General features: G+C 42.3%; 1 protein-coding gene and 2 long non-coding RNA genes across 5 annotated transcripts in view; 2 read left to right on the top strand and 1 right to left on the bottom strand.

Moving 5' to 3' along the window:
• The window catches only part of LOC104094980 (protein PIR), a 48,577-nt gene that overhangs the window by 10,682 nt on the left and 11,912 nt on the right, over positions 1-25,983 (top strand). For all 3 annotated transcript variants that reach the window (XM_009601002.4, XM_070199870.1, XM_009601011.4), the window contains exons 15-26: positions 759-906; positions 8,306-8,474; positions 8,778-8,854; positions 9,190-9,360; positions 9,732-9,808; positions 9,891-9,993; positions 17,445-17,564; positions 17,663-17,806; positions 19,187-19,336; positions 21,404-21,547; positions 21,794-21,881; positions 24,907-25,037. In XM_009601002.4, coding sequence (XP_009599297.1) covers positions 759-906; positions 8,306-8,474; positions 8,778-8,854; positions 9,190-9,360; positions 9,732-9,808; positions 9,891-9,993; positions 17,445-17,564; positions 17,663-17,806; positions 19,187-19,336; positions 21,404-21,547; positions 21,794-21,881; positions 24,907-25,037 — 1,522 coding nt within the window. The remainder of the gene's footprint in view (positions 1-758; positions 907-8,305; positions 8,475-8,777; positions 8,855-9,189; positions 9,361-9,731; positions 9,809-9,890; positions 9,994-17,444; positions 17,565-17,662; positions 17,807-19,186; positions 19,337-21,403; positions 21,548-21,793; positions 21,882-24,906; positions 25,038-25,983) is intronic.
• Positions 922-6,111, top strand: LOC138908984 (uncharacterized). Its single transcript, XR_011415472.1, has 2 exons — positions 922-1,679; positions 1,752-6,111. It is a non-coding gene; the product is annotated as an uncharacterized lncRNA (long non-coding RNA).
• LOC138908983 (uncharacterized) lies at positions 10,596-11,190 on the bottom strand. Its single transcript, XR_011415471.1, has 2 exons — positions 10,815-11,190; positions 10,596-10,765 (listed from the first exon to the last, which is right to left on the bottom strand). It is a non-coding gene; the product is annotated as an uncharacterized lncRNA (long non-coding RNA).

The following is a 25,983-nucleotide window of genomic DNA, read 5'->3' as shown; positions in this document are numbered from 1 at the left end:
CTCGGTAGAAAATAACATTCTGATTATGATGTTTATTATGAAAAATATGAAACACCTTTTCTTTGGGAACACAATTTGGAATTGAGTATATTTTGCTGAAGGTGGAGGCATACAATTCTACTTTGAAGTGTTGATATACAAATAAGTGAGAAAACATCAACTGTGACTTGTGAGATTCAGAAAGCAGCAAGTTGAAGCTTTTGCATAGTTTTTGGGAGTGTATTGGGGAAAATGATAGGAGAGCAAGGGAGCTATACTCGATAGTTGAAAGCTGAAATTTACAAGTAAGCAAAAGGGAAACCAGAGTGGTGCGAGAACTGAGCAAATTTGAAGCTAGGGATTATTGAAAAACAGACAAAAGAAAAAAAATGAAATTGTAGGTGTAATTGTTGTTGTACCTTGTAGGGTGGCTAAGATTATGTTTTACAAGTGATTTTGGTCACTAATGGGTAAGAAGATTATGGGGGTGTCTGGGATAAGAAATTATGTCCTCGGTCCTTTTTGGTCTTTGTATATTTTGTTTGTGTTGGGTATTCCATGCTTCAGGATATGCAAATGCTAAAGCATTTGAGGAAAATTTTACTTTCTATATGAATCCATACAGATTGGCTCTCGAGTATCAAACCCCACATACGCAATAGGTCTTTCAAGTTGGAGTACCTTGTTTTCTTACATAACTGATTTGGATAACTTGGATTTTGGTCTAATTGATGATCCTTCTAGTCTCTAATTGCTCTGCATTTTTGCAATGTTTTCAGGATTCTTTCTGATATGAGGACACTTTCAGCAGATTGGATGGCAAATACTAGTAAGCCAGAGACTGAAATGCAGTCATATCAGCATAGTGGTGAAGAAAGCAGAGGGACCTTCTTTTATCCAAGGCCTGTAGCCCCAACATCTGCTCAGGTTTCCTTATATTTTCAGACTTTGTATTCAGTGTTGTAGTACACTTCAAGTACAAATTCTGATTATTGTTAAAACACATGACAATCATAAATGATATTCTTATTAACTCAAGGTATTGCTCTGGGTGGAAGTGCTTCTTTAATAGTTTTTGATGAAGTAAGGTATTTCATTAGAAAGGCATCAAGTAGATGCAATAGTTACAGAATCAGAAGACAAAAATACAGAAAAACAAAAGTTTGTAAGCCCCTTTAGGATGTGCTAAACTATAACTAAGGAGCTAACAAAGTCCAAAAGGTGGTCAGTGCTAATTACAGGGGTTAACTTGACCCAGCTACAAAGGGTGAGCAAACAATTAACTTTTTTTGATAAGGTAAGTTGTATTAATCAAAAGGGAGAAAAAAACTCCCGTATACAAGAAGTATACCAAAAAGTAGAGAATTTACATCAAAACATGATTTTCTACAAAAGACGCCCAATCTTCTACACAAGTAGGTGCTATATGGGTGCACCAAAAAGCGATCAAAGATAAAAGGCTATTCTTAAGTTGTGAAAAAGAAGACTCAATCCCGTCAAAAACTCTCCTATTTCTCTCCCCAAACTATCCACATAAGAGTTAATGGGGCGAACTTCCACGCCTTTTGCTTGCTTCTTCTGCGGAAACCGGCCCAGCTATGTAGCATATCCTTCACAGTGCTTGGCATCACCCATTGAACACCAAAAAGATTCAGGATTGCCCTCCACAAACCCGAGGAAGCATGGCAATGCAACAAAAGGTGATCAACTTCTTCCCCTGAGCTTTTACACATGTAGCACCAACTAACAAGTGTAATTCCTCTCTTTCGCAGATTTTCAGCAGTCAAGATCACTCCCCTCGCCGCTAGCCATGCAAAGAAGCACACCTTCGTTGGCGCCCTAGGGATCCAGATCGAGGAGTATGGAAAAGTAGCCTCCTCTCTCACCAACATACTCTGGTAAAAGGACTTTATAGTGAACAAACCATCGCTACGCAACCACCATCTCCAAGAATCACAAGATCGATGGGGCCTTTCTTGCCCGTATAGCAGTGCCAACAAATCTTGTAACTCCGCAATCTCCCAATCTTGCATGTTTCTTCTAAAAGAGAGGTCCCATACTACCCCCTTCATGCTCCTTGCGAATCTGTTGGACCATCAGTTCCTTCTGGTTTGAAACTCTGAAAACGTTGGGGAAAGACACCCTTAGAGTATCCTCTCCACACCACCTGTGATTCCAAAAGCTGATTCTCATTCCATCTCCCAGTGATGTTGCCATTGAAGGCTTCCCAGTTCTTCATGATGCTCCTCCACATGCCACACCCGAACGGTGCTGTGATTGCCTTGGTTCTCCAACCCTCTCCCGTTGAATCATACTTTTCTACTATGACCTCCCTCCATAGAGCATGCTCTTCTACCCCGAATCTCCACACCAGCAAAGCTTTGTTGAATACCCTAAGATCTTTTACTACAAGTCCACCCCATTTCTTTGGGGAAGTGACTGTCTGCCAATTCACTAGATGAAAGTTTCTAGTTCCATCCGCCGCATCCCAAAGAAAATTCCTTTGAAGCCGCTCCAGTTTATCTGTGATGCTCACTGGAGCTTGCAAAAGGGACAAGTAATAGGTAGGGATACTCGACAAAGTACTTTTGATAAGTACTTCCTTACCGCCTTTTGACAAGTATCGTTTCTGCCAGCCTGCTAGTCTTTTTTCAACCCTTTCAATCACTGGATTCCAAACCGTAGTATCCTTATGCAAAGCGCCCAATGGTAGACCTAGGTAAATGATGGGAAGAGAGCCCAACTTACATCTGAGGACATGAGACAAAGCATCAATGTTAGCAACTTCACCCACCGGGAAAATCTCGCACTTGCCGAGGTTGATTTTGAGTCCTGATACTATTTGAAACCATTGCAGGACCTGCTTCAGGCAGGTCAACTGATCCATATCGGCATCACAGAAAACAAGGGTGTCATCCGCAAATAGCAAATGCGACTCTTCAGGTACTGGGCACCCCGATCGGAGCTGAGAATCCTCTCAAGAAGCCTCCGCCCGCCGCACGATCCATCATTTTACTCAGAGCATCCATCACTAGAATGAATAGCATGGGGGATAGGGGATCACCTTGCCTGAGGCCCCTGGAGCTGCCAAAGAAACCACACGGGCTATCATTAACCAGGACAGAGAATCTGACTGAGGAAATGCAGAACTTGATCCATCTCCTCCATCTTTCCCCAAACCCCATCCGCATCATAATGAAATCCAGGAACTCTCAATTGACATGGTCGAAAGCCTTCTCAAGGTCCAACTTGCACAGTAAGCCGGGTTCCCTATTTTTCCTTCTGGAGTCTACTAGTTCGTTTGCCACCAAAGCGGCGTCCAGGATCTGCCTACCTTCCATAATATATAACTGGGAGGACGAAACAGACACGTGAAGAACCTTCTTGAGTCTGTTGGAGAGCACTTTAGAAATTATCTTGTAAATGCTCCCCACGAGACTGATGGGCCTGTAGTCTTTGATACAAGATAAGCCTTCTTTCTTAGGCACAATAATAATAAAAGAAGCATTGATACTTCTCTCGAAAGCACCATTCACGTGGAAGTATTCAATGGCTTCCATCAACTCCCCCTTAATGGTGTCCCAACATAGCTGGAAGAAGGCCAAAGAGAAACCATCAGGCCCGGGGGCCTTATCACCAGCACAACTCGACACAGCCTCGTGCACCTCCTCCTCCTCGAAAGCCCTTTCTAGCCACTCACTGTCTCCCTCCCCTATGTTGTTGAACTCTATTCCCCCAAAGTAGGCCTCCAACTAACTTACTCTTTGTATAAGTTCTCATAAAACCCCACTATCGCCCCTTTTACCTCCTCCTCTCCCTCAATCCTCACCCCATCCATAACTAAGGACTCTATGAAGTTTCTCCTTCGATTTGCGACCGCAACCCTGTGGAAAAACTTAGTATTTGAATCCCTTTCCTTTAACCAGAGCGCCCTCGATTTTTGCCGCCAACTAGTCTCCTGAGCTATTGCTAACTCAATTATTTCCCTCTTAACCTCCCCCAATCTCGCTTTCTCAAATTCATCTAGCTCCCTCGCCCCTTCCCCTCTCTGTAATTCCCCCAATTCATGCATAAGCTCTCTCGTTTTAACCTCTACCCTCCCAAAAACCTCCTTATTCCACCTAATATTATCTCCCTTGAGCAATTTGAGTTTCTTCGGAAGACGGAATGAGGATGACCCTGATACCTCGTAGCTTGCCCACCATTCTTTCACTTTGTCACCAAATCCTGGCACTTTCAACCACATGTTCTCGAATCGGAAGGGAGCACGCACCCCCCTCTTTCTGCATCCATCTAGCATGAGGAAGATCTTGAGTTGGAATCCTCCGCCCTGGCCCAAGTAAACCTTTCCCCTGACAGAGGAAGATCAATGAGACAATGATATTGATGAAGTCAGAAAATTCCTCTATTGCCCTCGAAATCAGGCGACACCCTAATCTCTCCTCTGGGAATCTAATAGTGTTAAAGTCTCCCCCTAGAACCCATGGAATGTCCCATTCCCCCATAATATTGGCTAGTTCCTCCCAGAAAGACACCTTGGACCCTTCTCCTACCGGTCCGTACACTCCCCCAAATCCTCACTCCACCCCACTCACTCTATCTTTGACGAGAGTTGCTAAAAAAAAAACTCCCTTCTTAATCTCCTTTACCTCCAAGCTTCTATCATCCCACATAAAATGAATGCCCCCGACACTTTCCGTTGCTGGGACCCAGTCATATTTCACCCAACTACCTCCCCAGACACTTCTCACAATCGCATCTGATAAAGCTTCCATTTTGGTCTCCTGAAAACAAACTAGGTTAGCGCCTCACTCTCTGACTCCCACTTTGATGATGACCCTTTTGTTTGGGTCATTCATCCCCCTCACATTTCATGAAAGAATCTTAGCTTCCATAAGTAACAATAGCCCCCTTTTCCCCACCCCCCTAGCCGAGGTCCCTTTCTCCCTATCGCACACCCGACCCCTTCTCTGGTACACCACTACATCCCCTAAGTTATTTTGCTTAACACCTTGACCCAATTCCCTCCCTGCACCTTCATATAAAGACTGTTGCTCAATCTCCCTCAACAGTTGTAGCACCCTATCTTCATTCCCTTCAAAAGAAACATCTAAGAACTTCCCAAATTTTAATAGTTTATCCTCCATCCAGAAGGACATATCCCCTCCTCCAACCCGTGACGAAATCGGACAGACGTCTTCTGTATGTACCATTTCCTTGCTCCTGCCGGAGGAATACAAGACCATAGCATTGCTAGCAGTAGGAACTTTAGGTATCGGGATGGAACCCTTGGCGGCATATTAACTAGTATTGCTGGCCCACCACTGACATCAACTGGGACAGGTGCAGCAATCTTCCCTGAAGAAGGAGTTTGGAGTGTAAGCTCAGCACAGCTAAGCACAAGGGAAGATGAGGGGGCGATGGAGCTGGGTTCATCAGAGGCGGGAGGCCGTGGATTAACACCACCAGCTTTAGCATGTGCTGCCCCTGGAGCAGTGGCCGAGGAGGGGCGTGGGTCACTAGTGCATGGTGAAGAAATGCCACTGTGTGAAGCACCATAGGCAGAAGAAGAAGGAGCGACTGCTCCCATATGCTTAGGAGCCTTAACAGACGCAACTCGATATAATCTGGGCCTCTTGGGATCAATTCTAATAGAATTGGGAAAAGTTGCTGGGCCCATGTGTGGAGGCCCAGGCCTATACTTGTTGAAAACTTGCCCGGCCCTATGATGGTTAAAGGAGGACTGGCCCATTCTGCCTTTCCAGCCCGCATCACTAACCCATGGGCATTCACGCCTTTTCCTCCCGATAAAATTTTGACTTCTTCTCCGAAATTCAAACCCCCCCCCCCTTCTCGATTTAACTTCTGATTCCGGCTTAGTCCACTGATCCGGCGAGTCCTCCCCTCCCTTCAGAGACTGGTTTCCCCTCTCCTCCCTTCTATTTAACCTTCCCTTTTCTTCCGCCACTACCACAGGCATAAATATAGGGCGGAATTCAGGGCTCAACCAAACCCTGTAACTCAAGTAGCCATCTTCCACCACAGTTGAGACAGTGATTCTGCCCCCTTTCCTCACCACAATCCTCACTCGCGAAAGATCGTGCAGGCTGCAAGTGACATCAATAAACCCCCACATATTTCCCCAATCTTCTTGAATAGGTCAAGGCACCAAAGATGCACCGGGAGACCCACCATGTTGACCACCAATGTTTCGCCGGGGAAACGAGGGTCGAGACACCCATCGTGCTCCACCTATCTGGCTAGCATTAACAAGAATTTTTGAAGCTTGAGACTCGTCGACAAATCGAAAGAGATATTGCGTGTCCCCTAGTTGCGATATTTTCAGCCCGTCCTTGACGTTCCATGCCTCTGCTGCCCAGTTCCTAACAGCCTCTGGAGAACCAACCCATTTGGAGAAAGACCCAATCAGACAAGATTCCAAGAAACCCTTGCGCCTGAGAGTGTGCTCCTCACACACCGAGAAGTGCGGCTCTTGCCCTACGTCGAGCTTTCGATGGCATCTTCCCCCAAGTTCTAGGGCTGGCCAAGAGACAATTTTAATGAAAGACATATTTTCCAGTTTTCTAGATTCTAGAGAGAAGTAAGAGCTTCTCTCTGTAGAATCCATCATATCTAAATGCGGCTGACCCAAAGCTGACTGAAGAAGAAGAAGAAGTGAGAATTGGTTGAAAAAAGCCTCTCAGTCGCCGGAAAATAGTGAAAGTCGTTGGAATTTGGAAATTGTTGGATGGGTAGACTCGGAACAGCCTCGCGAAGAGGCTGTCTGAAGAAAAACATTTGAGAATTGGCCGGGATAAGCCTCACGCGCCGGCGCGTGGCTGAGAAGTCGCCGGAGCTGGGCCGCGCGTGAGGGCGCGTGGGTGGTCGGACGCCGGAGATTTTAGCTGGGTTTTGGTCGCGACAGGCTTGGCTCTTGGAGGGTGGTGATACAATCCTAGGATTCATGATAAAGTGCCTGAGAGCATTTTACTGTGTTTATGTTGTAACTTTATTATTATGACTTCTAGTTTTGGCCTTAAGCAAACAATTAGCTTTAAGAGTGTGATTTAGAGTTGAGATTCCATCAAAGCATCTTTGGTTTCTTTCATTCCACAAACTCCAAAAAATAACTGTAGGAATCATTAACCAGATCTCCTTGATGGCCTTATCAACTTCCCAAAGACTCCAGCTTGTGTATGCTTCTCTAATATGCAATGACATGACCCAGTTCAAGCCGAAAAGACAAAAAAACATGTTCCACAGATCAGTGGCAACTGGGCAATGCAAGAGCAGGTGACTGACATTCTCTGAGCTTTCCTTACACATGTAGCATCTGTTGACCAGTTGAAAGCCTCTTCTATTGAGATTATCATGTGTTAAGCAGGCTTCATATAGAGCAATCCAGCTGAAACAAATAACCTTGATGGGTAGTTTGGTCTTCCATATTAGTCTCCATGGCCAAGGGTCTGAGTCAAATACATGGTTCTGAATACAGATGTGCTTATAGCATTCTTTCACTGTAAAGATGCCCTTGTTCCCCCGCTTCATAGTGTCAGGTAGATTCTCATCAATGGTGAAGACCTCCACTCTGGCTAACATGTCTATCAAGCTGTCCATTTCCCAATCTTGTATAGATCTTCTGAGGTGCCCATCCCAAATATTGCCAGTTCTGTTCTGGGTAATGGGGGAATCCTTATCAAGGGCAATCTGGAAAATGGTGGGGTATTCAAACATGAGTGGGGTGTTGCTCATCCATTTGTCTTTCCAAAATTTGATATGTGTTCCATTCCCTGCTTTGTAGTTTATGGTCTCTTATCTCATTTGAATACTTGTGACATCTCACACAGGAGGCTTAAGTGGCCAGAGTGAAAATTTACTACTTTCTTTATAAGCTTCATTGTCCTTATACATGCATTGTCGTGATCTAAGTAGTGGTAGATGGGTTATATTCTGTTACTTATATAATATCTTTATTCTGTTAGGCACAAGATGTTTAAGTTTACTGGATCCGAATATAAAATTTTTCAGTATTCTTTGATTAAAGCATTTATAGTTGCAAATCCATGGCACATCCAAAACATCTTTCCTGAAGTACTATATTAGTCAAGTTTTCCCAAATTAGAAGTCAGAAGTCATACTTATTGACTTTATATCTCGCGGAGTAGTGCTTTTCTTCCTCTGTAAGTTAGTGCAAAATTGGTTGCAACTAGCAAACCAAATAATGATGAAAGTGGTTATATCTGAAAGAGAAATACATTAGAAGCGTCTACCTTGGATATTGGGTATGCTATATATTACTCGTATAAATGTTTCTCCCTTTCGCCAGGTCCATTGCTTGCAGTTCCTCATATATGAGGTGGTTTCTGGTGGCAACATGCGGAAGCCTGGTGGTATTTTTGGAAATAGTGGTTCTGAAATACCTATCAATGACTTGAAACAACTGGAGACATTCTTCTACAAGCTTGGGTTTTTCTTGCATGTATTAGACTACACAGGTATCTATCTTATACTGTGTTATTTATATCCTGTAAGGCTCATAAAAATTCATGATCTTTTATATTAATGTGCAAGTTAGGGTGTATAATTGATTAATTGTTGGTGATACTGTACTTATTTAGTCATAGCGATTTGCATGTATAAGAGTGTGTTAGTTCTTCTGTATCATTTTTCTGGCCTTCATATGCCACTGCTTTATGTTTTTGCACCAGACTCCTCTAACACTATTTTGAGTATATGGAAGTTGTTTATTCTGTAATATATCTTCCTTAGCATAATCCATTTCAATTCACTCCTTGCAGCTACTCTAGGAACTTTGACAGATCTTGGTTTCTTATGGTTTAGAGAATTCTATTTGGAGTCTTCTCGTGTTATACAGGTATATAAGTGCCAACTTGCTTGATGATCCCTTTTTTGCATAGTTAAATTCCTATTTGCTAGAAGTTTTGGCGTTCCATTCTGGTGGTATATCTATGGATTTCAACTTCACAGCTAAAGAGGTTCCTTTCTTAATACATATCAACATCCTGATATTCCTTTCTTGTGAGTTGGAAGTAGGAGGCGCCCTGAATCTTCTTAATATCTTAAAAGTTGTGCTTTCTGTAGTTTACCTACCCCCAAACAAATTAAAAAAAATGTACAGAAAAGGCTTTGCCTAGTTCTTCTTAATCTGTCATGGCTATTTCAAGGAACTTTATTCATATCTATTTGCAGTTCCCCATTGAATGCTCCCTTCCATGGATGTTGGTGGATCATGTGATCGAATCTCCAATCATTGGCCTTCTGGAGAGTGCCTTGATGCCATTTGACATCTATAATGATGCTGCTCAGCAAGCATTAGTGATCCTCAAGCAACGCTTTCTATATGATGAAATCGAAGCTGAGGTAATAAACCGTTAAATTCGCATATTAACATTGTTGATCCCGGGGAAAACCTTTTGGTCATCTTCTCTCCATCTTCCTAACTTCACATATGTACATGCAATCTCTATATTCAGCAGATTTTGATGCTGTTGAACTGTATTCTTAAATTCTATCTTATGAGCTAAAGGAACTCTATTATTTCGAATTTCAAGCATTATTCTCACCTTGTAGCATATGCTCATGTGATATTTAAAGTGCAATTTGTTTTAGATATTGTAATATCGATTATACTTTTAGGAAATCTAGTTTAGCAGATTCAATAGGAAGCACTATCTTCCCTTTGTGAATTAAAAGGCTTTTACAACACCTTTTGTTTTCCATATTCTCTCTAGGTGGACAATTGTTTTGATATATTTGTCTTGAAGTTGTGTGAGACTATTTTTACATACTACAAAAGCTGGGCAGCCAGGTATTTCTCTTCTTTACCTTTTACGTGTAACTTTTACTAAATGAGATGGTCTATCAGAAGTTGACGATCTCCTATTCTGCAGTGAGCTACTTGATCCATCATTCCTCTTTGCCATAGACATTGGCGAAAAGTTTGCGGTCCAGCCAATGAGATTCATAGCTCTTTTAAAGACGACTAGAGTGAAGGTAAGTATAAATATAGATTCTGTATCTGGTAATGAACTTATATGTTTTGCCGGGGTTTTTCTCCTGATTTTGTTATGTCCAGTGGCAGTTGGTTCAACTAGTAATCAAGTTACCTCGTTTTCTTCAATATATAGAATTTTCCAAATTTGCATTTGCTTCCATTTTCAAAGATTGAGAAATAAAATTCCTGATTGGTGTGCGCTGAGAAGTTTGGATGTGTTTTATTTAACAGACATGGTACAATACAAGTGACTTGTCTGACATCAACCTCTTTTACAAAAGAAAATAGGGTGGAAAAATAAGGAGATGGAAAATATGCTAGTGATATAATTATTTAACTGTTAATTTCTATAAAAAGAAAAAAAGATATAATACTGTATCTGCGAAGAGAAGATATTATATTGTATCTGTCAAAGGTTCCACAAACCTATTGTTACACTGCGCCTTCCTAAGATTTCTTGGAAAGGCGACGTAAGGCTAAGCAACTGATGTCAGTGCAGTTACTATCCGCCAACTGAGGTTCCCTCCGTACGCTAGACGAGATTGTTAGTGCCGTACGGGAAAACCAATGTCATGAGCAATTGAGAGAACAGAAATGAGAATTGAGAATGAAAGAAAGCTTGATTGCATTAATGAAAACTATTACAGAAAAGCAACACGGTGTCGAGGGGGAGAGACACCAGTACAGAGAATTGTTTGATTGCTAGAAAGTTTGATTGCTTGACCCCCTAATAATGCTTAAAAAAAATAAACCAAAGTTACAAGACTTGACCTAACTAAGCTAGAGGAACATAATGGAAGTACATGAAATAAAACTATACCTAACTAAGCTAGAGGAACATAATGGAAGTACATGAAATAAAACTACTCTATATTTACAATGAAAAAGACTTAGTTTTCTACAAGGTAGAAATAGGTCCGTTGTCAGCAACCTTGTCTTTGGCATCATGGTCTGCGCGCGCGGCGCTTTTGGTATCTGCCTGCGGCTGGGCGCTGGCGAGGGCTATCGGTGGGGCGACAGAGGCACATGCGCGCTTGTCACTTGGCGCAGCCAAGACCACAGGGCCGTCCATGGCGCTAGGTGTTGGGAGGCTTGCTAGACGCAATGGGGCGCGTCCAAGGGGTCATGGGGCATGGTTGGAAAGCCGCCTACCCCACTTTAGTTGGCGACGTCTTCGGCGCCTTAAAAAAAAAAGGCAGCCCGGTGCACTAAGCTCCCGCTATGCGCGGGGTCCCGGGAAGGGCCGGACCACAGGGGTCTATAGTACACAGCCTTACCCTGCATTTCTACAAGAGGTTGTTTTCACGACTTGAACTCGTGACCTCCTGGTCACATGGCAATAACTTTACCAGTTACGCCAAGGCTCCCCTCCTCGGCGCCTTACTTGCAAGGTAATAATCAATTAGGCTCTTGTAGGCTTTTTTGAGGTTTGTTCCCCTCTCCCAAGTATTCTCCTCTGCATCACAACCCTGCCATTTCACCAAGAACTCTTGGTGATCCTTCCTTGAGGCGTGAATCACTCGATCATCAAGAATAGCTTCAACACGCCTTTTTCCGGTTGAGTTGGGGCCTCGAATACTAGGTATTGTGAGTTGGCTCCGTGAAGGATCCTCCATGTCTTCCTGAAAAGGTTTCAGAAGACTGACATGGAAGACGGGATGGATTTTCCACCAAGCTGGGGTATCCACCCGGTATGCAACTTTCCCAATGCACCTTTCAATGGACAAGGGTCCAATGTATTTTTGCAATAGGCGAGGGTCATGGACCCCTGCAAACAAGTACTGCTTTGGGATTTTGACCATCACTTTGTCTCCTACTTGGTATTCAACAAATCGACGATTTTGATCAGCATGCCTCTTCATTCGCTTTTGGGCTTCGACAAGATAGCTCCGCACTATCTCCATTTCGTTTCCATTCTTTTGAGAAGCTAGCAGCTCGAGGAGATTTTGACATGTTTGGTGCATTTACGGTGTGTGGGAGTAGCGATTGCTGTCCGGTAACAATTTCAAAAGCGCTTTTGTTTGTACTAGAGCTCTTTTGTGAATTGAAACACAATTGAGCAACATCCAGAAGCTTCATCCAGTTCTTCTGCGATCCGGTTACAAAGTGGCAGAGATATTCCTCCAGCATGCCATTGAACCGCTCCGTCTGGCCATCAGATTGCGGATGAAAACTTGAGTTGTGGCTCAATTTTGACCCAAAGCACTTAAAGAGTTGGGTCCAAAAGTTGCTAGTGAAGCGTGAGTCGCAATCACTAACGATATCTTTAGGCAGGCCCCAATATTTGACGACATGAGAGAAGAAGAGTCCAGCTGTATCTTCTCCTGATATATATTGTGGGGCTGCTATAAAGGTAGCATACTTGGAAAACCGATCCACCACAACCAAGATAGTTGTGAGATCGTCGACCTTGAGCAATCCGGTGATGAAATCCAGGAAAACGCTTTCCCAAGGTCTCTTTTGGACAACTAGTGGTTCCAAGAGTCCCGCTTGTGTCAAGCGGTCCGACTTGTCCTTCTGGCATACTAGGCAAGTCTTCACATACTGAGCGACGTCATCGGCCATTTGAGGCCAATAATATGCACGGCGAAGTAATGCCATAGTGCGTTCTTCACCGGGATGGCCGGCCCACAAAGTATCGTGACATTCCGCCAGAAGGGTCCTTCGTAGATCTCCTCCTTTAGGAACATAAAGTCGGTTCCTTTTCACTTTTAGGAAACCATCTTCCATGTAGAACTGGCGAGTCTTGTCCTGTCCTACCAAATCAACCAAATACTGTGCAGCAGGATCCTTGATGAGTAGATCATGTATCTGGTCTTTTATGGTGGTGGCTACTTCGCTCCCCCTTAGGGTGGCGAGTAGGCACACTGATGCTAGATCAGCTCTCCGACTGAGCGCATCAGCAACATGATTAGTCTTCCCACTTCGGTATTCCAGGTTGAAGTGAAATTCCGCTAGGAGTTCCTGCCACTTGGCCTGTCGACCATTCAGCTTCGGCTGGGTCATGAAATGGCTAACAACTGTGTTGTCTGTCTTGACCACGAACAGGGTTCCCAGCAGATAATGCCTCCAAAGGCGTAAGCAATGAACGACAGCCAATAATTCTTTCTCGTGGGCGGCATAGTGCCGCTCTGCATTCTTCAGCTTCCGGCTCTCGTATGCTACAGGATGCCTTTCTTGTAGCAAGACTCCGCCAAGGGCATAGTCGGAAGCATCCATTTGTACCTCGAATGGCTTGGCCAAATCAGGGAGGGCCAGGACGGGGCTACTAGACATAGCCGCTTTCAATGCGTTGAAGGCCTCCGCTCACCTAGGTCCCCAATCCCAAGGCGTGACCTTCTTGAGGAGTTCTGTCATTGGCACTGCGATGAGGGAGTAATTTTTCACAAATCGCCGATAGAAGTTGCATAGGCCAAGGAACGCCCTCAAGGCGTGGATATCCTTAGGCGGCGGCCAATCTGTGATAGCCTGAATCTTCTGTTGGTCCATCTTGATCCGCCCTTCTTCGATGACATGTCCGAGGAAGTCAATCCGTTTTTGAGCAAAGGAGCACTTGGATAGCTTCGCATATAATTCGTGCTCCCGCAATCGGGCTAGGACCTTCCGCAAGTGCTCCAGGTGTTCTTTCAGTGTTTGGCTATATACCACAATGTCATCCAAGTAGACCACCACGAATTCGTCAATGTACTCTCGGAAGACCTGGTTCATCAGGGTGCAAAATGTGGTTGGAGCGTTAGTTAAGCCGAATGGCTTAACCGGGAAGTCGTACGACCTATATCTTGTCACACAGGTCGTCTTGTGTTCATCACCCTCTGTAATCCGAACTTGCCAATAACCTATCTTCAGGTCTATTTTGGTGAACACCGTTGCGCCACCCAGTCTATCGAACAAGTCTGCCATTAGCGGAATATGGTACTTGTTCTTCACGTTGATTTTGTTTAGAGCCCGATAATCCACACAGAGTTGTAGGCTGCCATCATGTTTCTTTTGGAATAGCCCATGGGACCCGTATGGGGACTTGGAGGGCACGATGATCCCTGTGTCTAGCATTTCCGTCAACTGTCTCCGAAGCTCGGTGAGTTCGGGTTGTGACATTCTGTAAGGCGCCCGGGCGGGTGGCTTCGCACCCGGCACCAACTCAATCTCTAGGCGGGAGTCGCTTTGGCATGTCCTGTTGCATGATGTCTTCAAACTCCAGTAGCAGCTCCTTCACGGGTGCAGGAATGGGATCCGAGGAGCGTTCTATATCTTCAATGCAGAGGGTAGCCAGGAACGTAGTTCATGTCTTTTGACCCCCTTCTTCAACTTCAAGGCCGAGATGTTCTCCGCGGCCATCTTCATGGGCATGCACGGGATAATGCAGGGCTTGGCCCCGTTTGTCTCCATCATCAGTAGCATGTCTGCATACGGTACGGGCATGGTGTTGGTTTGCCTCAGGAATTCCAACCCAACTATCAACTCGAAGTCATCTATGATCACCACTCGCAAGTTGAATTTTCTTTACTTCTTTGGCTATTCCACCCACTGGCTGAGGACGTGAGTTGATAGCCTTGACACGACCTCTGCCCTTTCCTACAACTAGACCAAGGCACTCCACCTGAGTCGAGGCTAAGTAGTTGTGGGTAGCACCCGTGTCTATCATCGCTCGAATGGGCTTGCCATTTACCTTTATCTCGACGAACATTAAGGTCGTCTCTTGTTTAAGAGGAGTCCTCTCATCCGCCTTCTTTTTCTCTTTCTTAGTGATTGGGTAGGGGTCCTTTTTCTTGCGGATACCAGCACTTGTTCCCGCTAAGGCCTCAGAAATAGAGCCAACAATTGCATTGAAGTCACCTACTGGTTCGGTCTGGTCCGCATCATCTGCGTCGTCATCCGTCCCATCATCAAAAGCTTGATGGGCGTTCATCTGTGCATGTGGGCATTCATTATTCCAATGCGGTCCGCCGCAATGACGGCATCCTGAAGGGGGTTTCCTCCCCCGATCGTTGTTGTTAGATGCAGTGCTAGTACTGCCTGAGGAGGGAGCCTTAGATTTGGTTGCACTCCGATCTCCTCCACTTCTGCTAGGGCCACCAGTGCTAGGCTGGCCCCCTTTGTATCCTCCTCGAACAGACTGTTGAGGCCTATCCTTCCGAGCTTCCACTTGATAGTCCCCAAGGCACTCCGTTGCTTGGATCGCCTTGGGTAACGTGTCTACCCTTTGTCTTTGCAGCTCCATATGGGCATAAGGTTTCAACCCTTTTAGGAATGTGAAGAGTGTCTTTGTACCCCATGTCACGTATGTTCAGCATGAGCACGGAGAATTCTCGCACGTAATCCCGCACTGATTTGGTCTGGCGGAGTTTTCGTAGCTTTATCCTTGCATTGTACTCAACATTTTCGGGGAAGAACTGTAGGCGTATGGTGGCTGCCTTCAGTTCTGCCCATGTCTCGAGAGCATCTTCACCGGCCTTGATGGTTTCGTACTTCACCCGCCACCAGAGTTTAGCATCACCCTGAAGATACATGGCAGTAGTTGCTACCTTCTTAGCTTCTTCTAGGCCCCCCACGGCATCGAAGTACTATTCGATGTCGAAGATGAAGTTTTCCACTTCTTTGGCATTTCGAGCTCCACTGTATGGCTTTGGCTCAGGAATTTTCAGTTTTTGTCCCACAGGGGCGAGATTCACAGCACCACCGATTTGGTTTCCGCCTCCTCGAAGCAGGCCTTGTAAAGCAGCATTGACTACATTGAGCTGGCCTGTCAAGTTGTCTATAGTTTGTTGCATGGCAGTTAGCTTGTCTGCCTCTTGTGCCCTGTGGGCTAAATTCTCGGCACGCTCCTGTTAGAAGCCCTCGAATTTATCAAAAAATTCGGCTGCCTCTGTGGCTGCCGTTTGCCGGTCTCCTTCTGAGTCGCGACTAATGTTTTCTATGTCAACTTTGGCCTGGAGCATTCTGCGGTCCAGGTCGTCCAACCTTTGCACTAGCCTGATTTTTAGTTCAGGCACCGTATCCATGATGGGCCGTAATACGTTAACCGTCTCTTCAAGGGCCGCGATGCGATCCCCATGATTCACCATGGTCAGAAATGGTGGTAATGGCAATGTGTTCCCTCGTCCGATGTCGAGCCTAGGCTCTGATACCAACTGTTACGCGGCGCCTTCCTGAGATTCCTTGGAAGAGCAACGTAAGGCTAAGCAACTGATGTCAGTGCAGTTACTATCCGCCAACTGAGATCCCCTCCGTACGCTAGACGAGATTGTTAGTGCCGTACGGGAAAACCAATGTCAAGAGCAATTGAGAAAACATAAATGAGAATTGAGAATGAAAGAAAGCTTGATTGCATTAATGAAAGCTATTATAGAAAAGCAACACGGTGTCGAGGGGGAGAGACACCAGTACAGAGAATTGTTTGCTTGCCAGAAAGTTTGATTGCTTGATCCCCTAATAATGCTTAAAAAAAATAAACCAAAGTTACAAGACTTGACCTAACTAAGCTAGAGGAACATAATGGAAGTACATGAAATAAAACTACTCTATATTTACAATGAAAAGGACTTAGTTTTCTACAAGGTAGAAACAGGTCCGTTGTCAGCAACCTTGTTTTTGGCATCACGGTCTGCGCGCGCGGTGCTGGCGAGGGCTATCGGTGGAGCGACAGAGGCACATGCGCGCTTGTCACTTGGCGTAACCAAGACCACGGGGCCGTACATGGCGCTAGGTATTGGGAGGCTTGCTAGGACGCCATGGGGCGCGTCCAAGGGGTCATGGGCATGGCTGGAAAGCCACCCATGACACTACTTATGAAAACTACTTACATGGATACAATGACCTCTTAAAAAGCATAGATGTCACATTAGTCTACAAAATTTAAACATATCCTCGAGGCACCATTCATTTTAGAGGAGATGCATCCATGTTGACCAGTTGTTTTTTTTACTTATGTTGAAATGTGTGACCATCTCTGCGGAAAGCTTAAGCGGTTAGAGAGAGCACAACTTTTTACTTTACTTAATTATGCCTTCAAACACGCCCGCTCATGTGCTGGGTTGATTTTCTTAATGAGCTAAGCACATGGAAATTCTTTTTGATAATGAGTGGCGGTCAGACTCGAACCCAGAATGTGAGAATTGAGACCAGTAAAAGAAATTGAGAGCAAAACTGCTTGATTACTCCCTCAAGCTATTGGGGTTTTACTAGTGAAGTCTACATATTCTAAGAAAGGAAAGAGAATAAAAAATGCAAAGTTGACGGAGTAAATCAAGCTCACAGATCCTATGCTATATTTACTAGATCCGAGTAATATTCACAAGATTAGTAACACGTCCTTGGTTATTTATTCTCCCTTTCTACATTATGGTTATATTTATGTTCTAATTTTGGAGTTGTATATGAGAATCTTGGTTTACCTACATTACGTTCACTCCTTTGGTTATTAATTTCTAACTAGAATTTTTGTTACATGCAGCTTCTAGGAAGGACCATCAACTTGAGAAGTTTGATTGCTGATAGGATGAACAAAATGTTCAGAGATAATCTTGAATTCCTGTTTGATCGCTTTGAATCACAGGATTTATGTGCCATTGTGGTAAAAACTCTCACATATCTTCTGAATTCACCCAAAACCTGAACCTTCCTTATCTCTTAATTGAAAATTTTAACACTTATTCTCTCTCTCTCTCTCAGGAACTGGAAATGTTGCTGGACATTTTGCAACTTACTCATGAATTGCTCTCAAAAGACCTTATAATAGATTCTTTCAATCTTATGTTGAACGAGATGCAGGAGAATGTATCCCTTGTTTCTTATTCTAGTCGACTTGCTTCTCAGGTTTGTCAGTATCTATTTCAATCCTGTGTGAAACTTAGTATGGCAGATACTCATATTTATCTATCTCTGTTTTATCTCCTGCTCCACCTTTACTTATCTTCTTGATTCTGGTGAGTTGTGGCTTTAATTACTATTTTCTAAGCTCCGCAATTCTAGTCGGTTGTGAATATATATGTATATCACATAGTTATGAACTTCATTGATTTCTTAATACGTACTTCATGTGCAGCCAATGAAAAGGGCGACATGTTCGCAGTAGTTATGATTTGAAAAGTTAATTGTTGGACCTAATTTTGATACCATGTCTTCACCTTTATGATGTTCTGGTGCAATATACTTACTTTCCCAATTTTATTTTCTTTTGTAAGTTCTTTCTGGTTTTCGACCCTATTCTAAATTCTGCATAATGTTAAAAAATATACCTTCTGACTTGTTGGCTTTTGCTTTTTTATTTTTTTCTTTTGAAGAAAAGGAAGAAAAGATATGAACGCAAGATTCTAAATTTGCTTTCTCCTTGGGGACTGTTGGTAATTATGATAAGGGAAGAGGTACGTGGGAGTGGAGGGAAAGATGGTTGACGCACGTGTCTGTGGGTGGGGATAGGAGTGGGGTGATGGAGTGGTGCTGGGCTACATGACAAATGGGTTCTCATTCTGGGCTACATGACAAATGGGTTCTCATTCAATTCAAGCAAGTGACGAGTTCAGTTACAGTAAATAGTTGGGCATGTAAGGCTTCCACGGTGTAATAGAGGAAGGGGACAACAGAGAACTACCTAATCCTAAGCTAAGAGTTCAAAGCTAAAAACTTAAAATAGTCCCCACTCCTCCCCCCTTCCAAAGAAAAGAGAAAAGGGAGGGAAAATGAAAAAAAGAGAACAGAGTAAATAACAAGGCACTGACTTACAGTAGGTTTCATATGTAACTAGGGAAAAGCAACAATGCCTACGAGAGAACACATAAACAGAAAATGTAGCCCGTCATTTTGGTTACTGCAAGGTCTGTATTTTTATTGGAAAGGAAGTGCTGCAGCTTAGTTTATCGATCAAGTGAAGAAAAAGGTCTGTAGACCAAGATAGATGTGCTGTGCTTTAGTACGGTGCTAGTTTTATCATCAGTACAGTAGATTAACCTTGGCTGTCTTCATTTGTTTGGAGCACTTGAACGATCAATCTGCTTACATGGATAACTCGCCAATCTATGTTCTCAAATATCGTTTTGCGATATGTGCTAATTTTTCTTCCTAAATTTTATACATCTCCCTGGCCGAATTGTTTTCCTGTTAACATTTCTAATTAAGAGTCTTAATAAGACAGTTGTCAATACTGGAACAACTCAGTAATGTAATAAGGATACTTATTATGCTCTTGATGTGCTCTAGATTTGGACAGAAATGCAAAATGACTTCTTGCCAAATTTCATCCTTTGCAATACAACTCAGCGCTTTGTCCGATCATCACGAGTGCCCCCTGTTCCTGTCCAAAAGCCTTCGGTTCCTTATGCAAAGCCAAACTTCTACTGTGGTACTCCTGTAAGAAACTACCTCCTTGGCACATTTCCTGATTTAATGTTCTAGTACTCTTTAAATGGTGTTTTCTGCTGTTACCATATTGAGGCTTCTGTATGTCTATTAAGTTTCTTCAGTTGCAACTTTTTCCAGCAGTTGTTCAGTGTATTTTCAGTCGTATATTATGAATGTTACTCTCTGAGCTGAAGAAATGATATCTGAATCTTACTAATGCAATTTGAGAAAATGAGCTTAAAATTGAGCAATTAACAGTGCAAGTAGAGCACATAGAGGAAATGAAAAGGTCGAAGTGATAGTTTCGCCGCTTCCTAGGTAGATCTCCACATGCCCTTGTATAGGTGCGACATTGTAATGATTGAATGTTCTAAAGGAGATGAGGTATATCTTATGAGGTTGTTTCAGAAGACCTAAAATCTCTCAGAATCAATTGAACTAACTAAAAACAGAATACACAATTGCAGCAAATGATCTATATAAAAGTTACCAACTAGTTGGACTAAGGTTTAGTTATTGCAATTACACTTGCATTCAGTTCTGTATTTTTAAGGAGTCTTTTGAGTCAACTAGAGACGTGTATGCCAGTAAATATTCAATGAGACTTGCATGCCAGTGTAGAGAGAAATGTGAAATTTAAAGTACCTAAGTTTTTGAGAATTTGTAATTTGCTGTCACTCCCTCTGATTCATTTTTCTTAAAGTTCATGGCTATATGTATGTAATTTTTCAATGACATTATATCTTTTATCGTCTATGAATATTGGGGATTCTGTGAAAAGATCTGGTGGTGTTGTCTTTCATTCAACCACCTCAACCTCGAGTTTCTCCTCTTTAAATTTATTGTCAAATAGCTATGCAAACCTAAGTTGATCGAACTCGGGTGCGGTTGTCCGATACGGGTGCATATCTAGAGGTAGGATCTTTCATGATCTAAATTTTAAGATGTGGGGGGAGGGTTACGGATCCAGGTACGGATATGGGTGCGGGGATTCGGTTAAAAATAATTCAAATATCTATTGAGACATTACATCCAAGTAGGGCTGTTTAAGGGGAGGGGATTACCTGGAACCGGTCCGGTCCGTACCGGTACTGCTCCGTCCCAGTCCAGTTGGGGGGTAGGGGTAGGGGATTTAGGCAAAGGGAACGGGGAGTAGGAGGGTACCGGAAAAAGTACCCTTAGAACCGGTCTGGTTGACACCCTTAAGGTACCGAATCGGTATCGGTCAAATACCCTTAGTTTTTTTAATTTATTTATTAAATTTAGCCATTTTTGACCGTTAGCCAACGGTTATTTTTAAAAAATAGCCGTTGGCAACCGCCAAAAATGTCTATTTTTTCCTCCCAACCCCCCTAACAACCCATCTACCCCCTAATTTATGTTTTTAACCTCTAAGTTTGTGTATATTTAAATATAGCAATTTTTGAAAATTTTAATTTAAAAATACACCTAAGTACCCTTACTGGCCCCCTTAAGTACCCTCCCCCTAGGACCGGTAGTGGTACTGGTACGGAACCCCCAAAAGTCCCCTTACTCCATATCCTTAATTCCCCTTAGCCTCAGTCCCCTTAAGGAATCCTCTCCTTACCGGTACAGCCCCCTTTACCCAGTCCCCTTAAGTACCCAGAACCCTCCCCTTAGACAACCCTACACAAGGTATTCCGAGAAGGATAAAATATTGATCAAGAGAAAAGTTCAAGAAGGAGATAAAAGAAAAGTTAGAAATTTCTATATACAAGGTATTCTATTTTCTTCAATTTCACCTTAACTTTTGTTTTGAGTTCAAAAATCACTGTATCTGTCCCGAATTTCTGTCAATTTTGGGCAAAGTATCCAAAATTGGTTGACTAGATCCGGTACGGATCCCACACCCATACCCATGTTGTGTCGACACAGGTGTGACACCGAAAGTGGAGTCCGAGCAACTTAGATGCAAACAACTTTTTGTCATATTTGTATTTGATTTGAAGATAATGATATTTCAGTGTGTCTTGGATAGACTGGATACAATTACTTTCCATGATATTTGGATTATTATATAGCATAATTAATCAATTCCCTTTGTTCTTGCTGTAGGATTTGAATTCTGCTTACCAGAGCTTTGCTCGATTGTACTGTGGTTTTTTTGGCGTTCCTCACATGTTTTCTCTAGTCAAGCTCCTGGGATCTAGGTCACTGCCTTGGCTTATGCGAGCCCTTTTGGATCATATATCGAACAAGGTAACAGATCTATGACAATTACTAGTGTCTCTCCTGATAATGTCCTGCATTATTATTTCAGTTTTCATGTCACTGTACTGGAACCACTGATTTATCATGAATATTTTCCCTTATTTGGTAATCATCTTGCTGACTTTAAGTTCATATAAATGAAAATATTTTTAGCTTCATCTGTCTGCAATTTGTGGCATATTATCATTACAAAGCTCTGGTTTAAATGCTAACGCATTGCGAATTCTCGTCCAGATAACTACTGTTGAACCAATGATTACTGGATTGCAAGAAGCTTTGCCAAAATCTATAGGGTTACTTCCATTTGATGGTGGTATATCAGGTAAGTTTGTCGCATTATGTAGCAAAGTTGACCTCCAAAGGTATCTAAATGTCAGCTTTTTGAATGACTCGTATCCTTCTGCCTCACCTATACTGGTAGCAGAAATCAACTTCAGTGAAGGTGCCATCTCCCTGTGGGAGACTTTTCTTGTACTAATCCAGAGTATTTGGTTACCCATATTCACTGTCCTTTGAAACTTGATATTGCTGGCCTCTTACATCTCCTGTTAGTGTAAGTTAGTTTTTGAAATGGTAGTCACGTTGCACCCTTTCTTGTTTTGCCTTACTATGTGTAATATTCCTACTGCCTTCTTTCAGAAGGAGAAGCAAAACCTCCTTCAAAATTCTATTTGGGTAACTCTGGTTTATGTTAGACTAAGTGGGCGTTTGGACATAAGAATTGTAAAATTCTGAAAAAAAGTGAATTTTTTTTCAAGTGAAAATGGTATTTGAAAATTAGAGTTGTGTTTGGACATGAATATAATTTTGGATTGTTTTTGAATTTTTGTGAGTGATCTGAGTGCAAATTTTGAAAAACAGCTTTTTGGAGTTTTTCAAATTTTCGAAAAATTTCAAAATTCATCTTCAAGTGAAAATTGAAAATTTTATGGCTAAACGCTGATTTCGAAAAAGTGAAAAAATTTCGAAAAAAGTGAAAAAAAAGTCATGGCCAAACGGGCTCTAAATACTTGAGCTTATTTGGTCCACAGTAGGAAGCTTCTTGTACTTTAGGTATTGTGTGCGAGCCAAGTGATTAGTCTTCTTCTCATCTAGTTTGCCTTCGAGGGAGTTAAGGCTGAGTATATTTTCGGATTTTGAGTTTAATAACCTCTCATAAAGATTTTTATGCCTTGGTGATTGAATTAGGAAAGAAGAGAATGTTTGAAGTATTGCTAAATAACCTAAACTTGGATGCCTTTTCCCCTTTCAACTATAAGGGCTCTAGATGTTTCTCTCTTTTGCTCCTCAACGTGAAGTATTGCTAAAGAACCCAACTTGGATTTTTCCCTTTCAACTGGCTCTAGATATGTATCTTCTTTGGTCTTTAATGTGCTCTCAACATCAGGAATATGGAATGCGGAGACAATGTATTTGTTCAGTAATCTTGCTGCAAGTTTGAAATTGAAAATTTCTAATTAGTTTCCGAGCACCAATTTAGTAAAATATGTTGCTCTCTCAGCATAGTCTCTTAGGTTTTGTTCTATTAGTTATGATTTATGGATGTAATCTTTTCTAGAGCAGCTTTTGTAATGTATTTCAAACAGGCAGAATCTTGCCGTAATCTTGGTTAGAAGTTTTAGTTAGAATCAGTTTGTATTTATCTTTTATAGCATATATGTTATTCCATGTTTAGAAAAGCAGCTATTTCATATAGTTTTCTTTTAAACTGGGTTAGCAGTATTCTCAATGGTAGAGCGGCCTTGCTGCCACGATCCACTTATATTCAGCCCTTTAAAACTTGGCTAGCGGCAAAACCCTGGTTTTCAAGCTTCAAATCACAAAAGTTTGCATTTCCGAAGTCACGTCAATTCTTTTACCCAGGGTTGTAAATAGCGCTCGCCTCAGCGCTAATAGCGTGGGGCGTAGCGATGCGAGCCTCCATCGCTTTTCTGCTGTGTTGCGTTGTGTTTTACAAATAGCGCTCGCCTTTGCCTGTGTAGCGAGAGGCGACACTGTAGCGAGATGCGACTATAGCGTCGCTTTGGATTAAAGAAAACGACTCGCGATTAGGGCTTTGAGCTTTCAGACATTTCTTTCTTCTTCACGCTTCAAACAGCAGAGCAGCTACATCGATTTCTTTCTCCAGCCATAGCCACAGTGGTCGACCCAGCCACATCTCGAGTTTCTGCCATTTTCTTCTTCATCCAAGTCGACCCAGGTATGCTTCTCTTCTTCTTCGAGTTTCCTTTTTTCAGTCTTCTTTCTTCTTTCTCCTTTCATTCTTTCTTTCTTCCTTTTTCTTCTTCTTCTTCTTCTTCTCTTTTTTTTTTTTTTTTGGCCTCTGTTTTTTATCAAGCAGCAGTCAACAGAACAGAGTCTGCTTTTGCTCTGTTTTTTCTTCCTTTTTCTTCTTCTTCTCTTCTTCTTTTTTCTTTTGCTCTGTTTTTATCGAGCAGCACCCTGTTTTTGATCTGTTCTGACTTGTCTTTCTTTTTGTTCTTCAGTTCTTCTTCTCTTCTTCTTTCTTTTTTTGCTCTGTTTTTTGTTTTTCAATTCCTTCACAGCTTCACTTTGGGCAGAGGCAGAGAGCATTATTTCAAACCTGAAGAAGAATAGATGTTGCTTGTTTTAGTTTATGAATCTACTATGACTATCGCGTTTGCTATTGAATTTTTAGTTATATATATATATATATATATATATATAAAATTTTTTTGTATAAATTGTCACTTCACATCAAAAAGGCGAGCGCTTCGCTTCTCGCCTCAGTGAAGCGGGCCCTCGTCGCTATTTGTCGCCACACGCTATTCAAAACACTGCTTTTACCGAAGTCAAGTAAATTTTATTTGTCAATCAAAGAGTTAGAAAGCTAGTCTTAAACAGACCAATCTAAATTTGACCTCATTGCTGGATTCTGAGTTTTTGGCATTGCTCTTCACTCAATAATTACTCACAGAACAGTTGGATTGCGCAAGGGCTGAACTGCATTCAGGACAAAGGAGAAGCGGCATCTGTTAAAGGCAAATACACTAGTGGAGGGTCCCAGACCTCTTAACAGTGATGAATCCACCAAAGAAGAATTTGACCTTGGCCATAATTGGATGAATGGATTGAATACTGGGGGATGCACAAAAGTTAATGTTTATTTAATAGGAATGTATCACTACTGGTGACTGTATGCTGTTTAGACGAGAATCATCTTTTTGTATGCATCATATGTGCGACCATTCCAAATCACATCAATAAATAATTAAACCTTATCCACAAATAAAATATCATTTTGTATTCTCTGATTCCCGATGTTGTTAAGTGGTTATTGTTGTTCAATATCTAATGGTCTTGTTACTGTTTTTTCCAATGCTTAGGCTGTATGAGGCTTGTCAAGGAGCATCTTAGCTGTTGGCATTCAAAATCTGAACTCAAAGCTGAAGTCCTTTGTGGAATCAAGGAGATTGGTAGCATATTGTACTGGATGGGACTTCTTGATATTGTATTGGTAAGTTTCCTGAGCTTCTGGCATGACCAATAAGTAAATTATCCTCTCAGATACTATAACAGGTAGTTGGTTAGCCAAATAAGGGATACAGTTAGGTCAATGCAGGATAAATGTTGAATTGGTGATCTGCCATTTCCAGTAAATTTTTTGTCCCCCAGGTGGTATTTAAGTCTGGGAATTATGTGAAGATGTTATTAGATCCAACTCTAAGAAGACCTCTCATCAAGATTTAGTTAATTAAATAAAATATACTATCTTTAATAGTTTAAACTTTAGATGAGGTGGTCACACAATTCAGTTTAAAAGCCTCTAGGATCTTGGTAGAGAGTCAAGTAGTTTTTGCCTAATGGTGGGTGGACTGACTCAGCATGCCCTGCTAATGTTTTTCTTCTTTCTCTTCTATTTCCTTATTCCGGCTTCACTGTGTTGTACCTGTTTCTAGCGAACTTTCAGCGGCACTTCACCTTTGTAGTGACCGCTCCCACGACACCATGCCTCTTTTCGACAATTGTTAAGTATTGTCTCTCTTTTCAATGACTGTCCTCATGGCATTGCATCTCTTTTCCGTTACCATTCCAGGTCACACCATGCCTCCTTGTAGTGATCGTTCTTGCAGCACTGTACCTCTATCCGTCCATCTTTCTGACAAACTACTTTTCCAGCAAGATCTCAGCTATTAGAGCGTTTCAATCTAGATTTTCAGGCGATCTTTTGACAATATTGTTTCTATGTTTTCAAAATAAACAAGTTTAAGTTGGTTTCTCCGCTTTGAGTTTGAGTGGGCGTGTTGAATGTTAAAGAGAATGTGTCAAGGTTTTCTTGTTCCCTTTTTGATACAACTCCTAGTGGGCTTGCAATTTATGGTTCTTTTTCCATCGATGTATTTCTCTAATTAACTGATTACCTTTAGAATATGCGTTTATTACTTTTTTGGGTATATATTTGT

This window comes from Nicotiana tomentosiformis, chromosome 4, assembly GCF_000390325.3.
Source record: "Nicotiana tomentosiformis chromosome 4, ASM39032v3, whole genome shotgun sequence".
NCBI lineage: Eukaryota > Viridiplantae > Streptophyta > Magnoliopsida > Solanales > Solanaceae > Nicotiana > Nicotiana tomentosiformis.
This window is presented reverse-complemented; position numbering and strand designations above follow the sequence as displayed.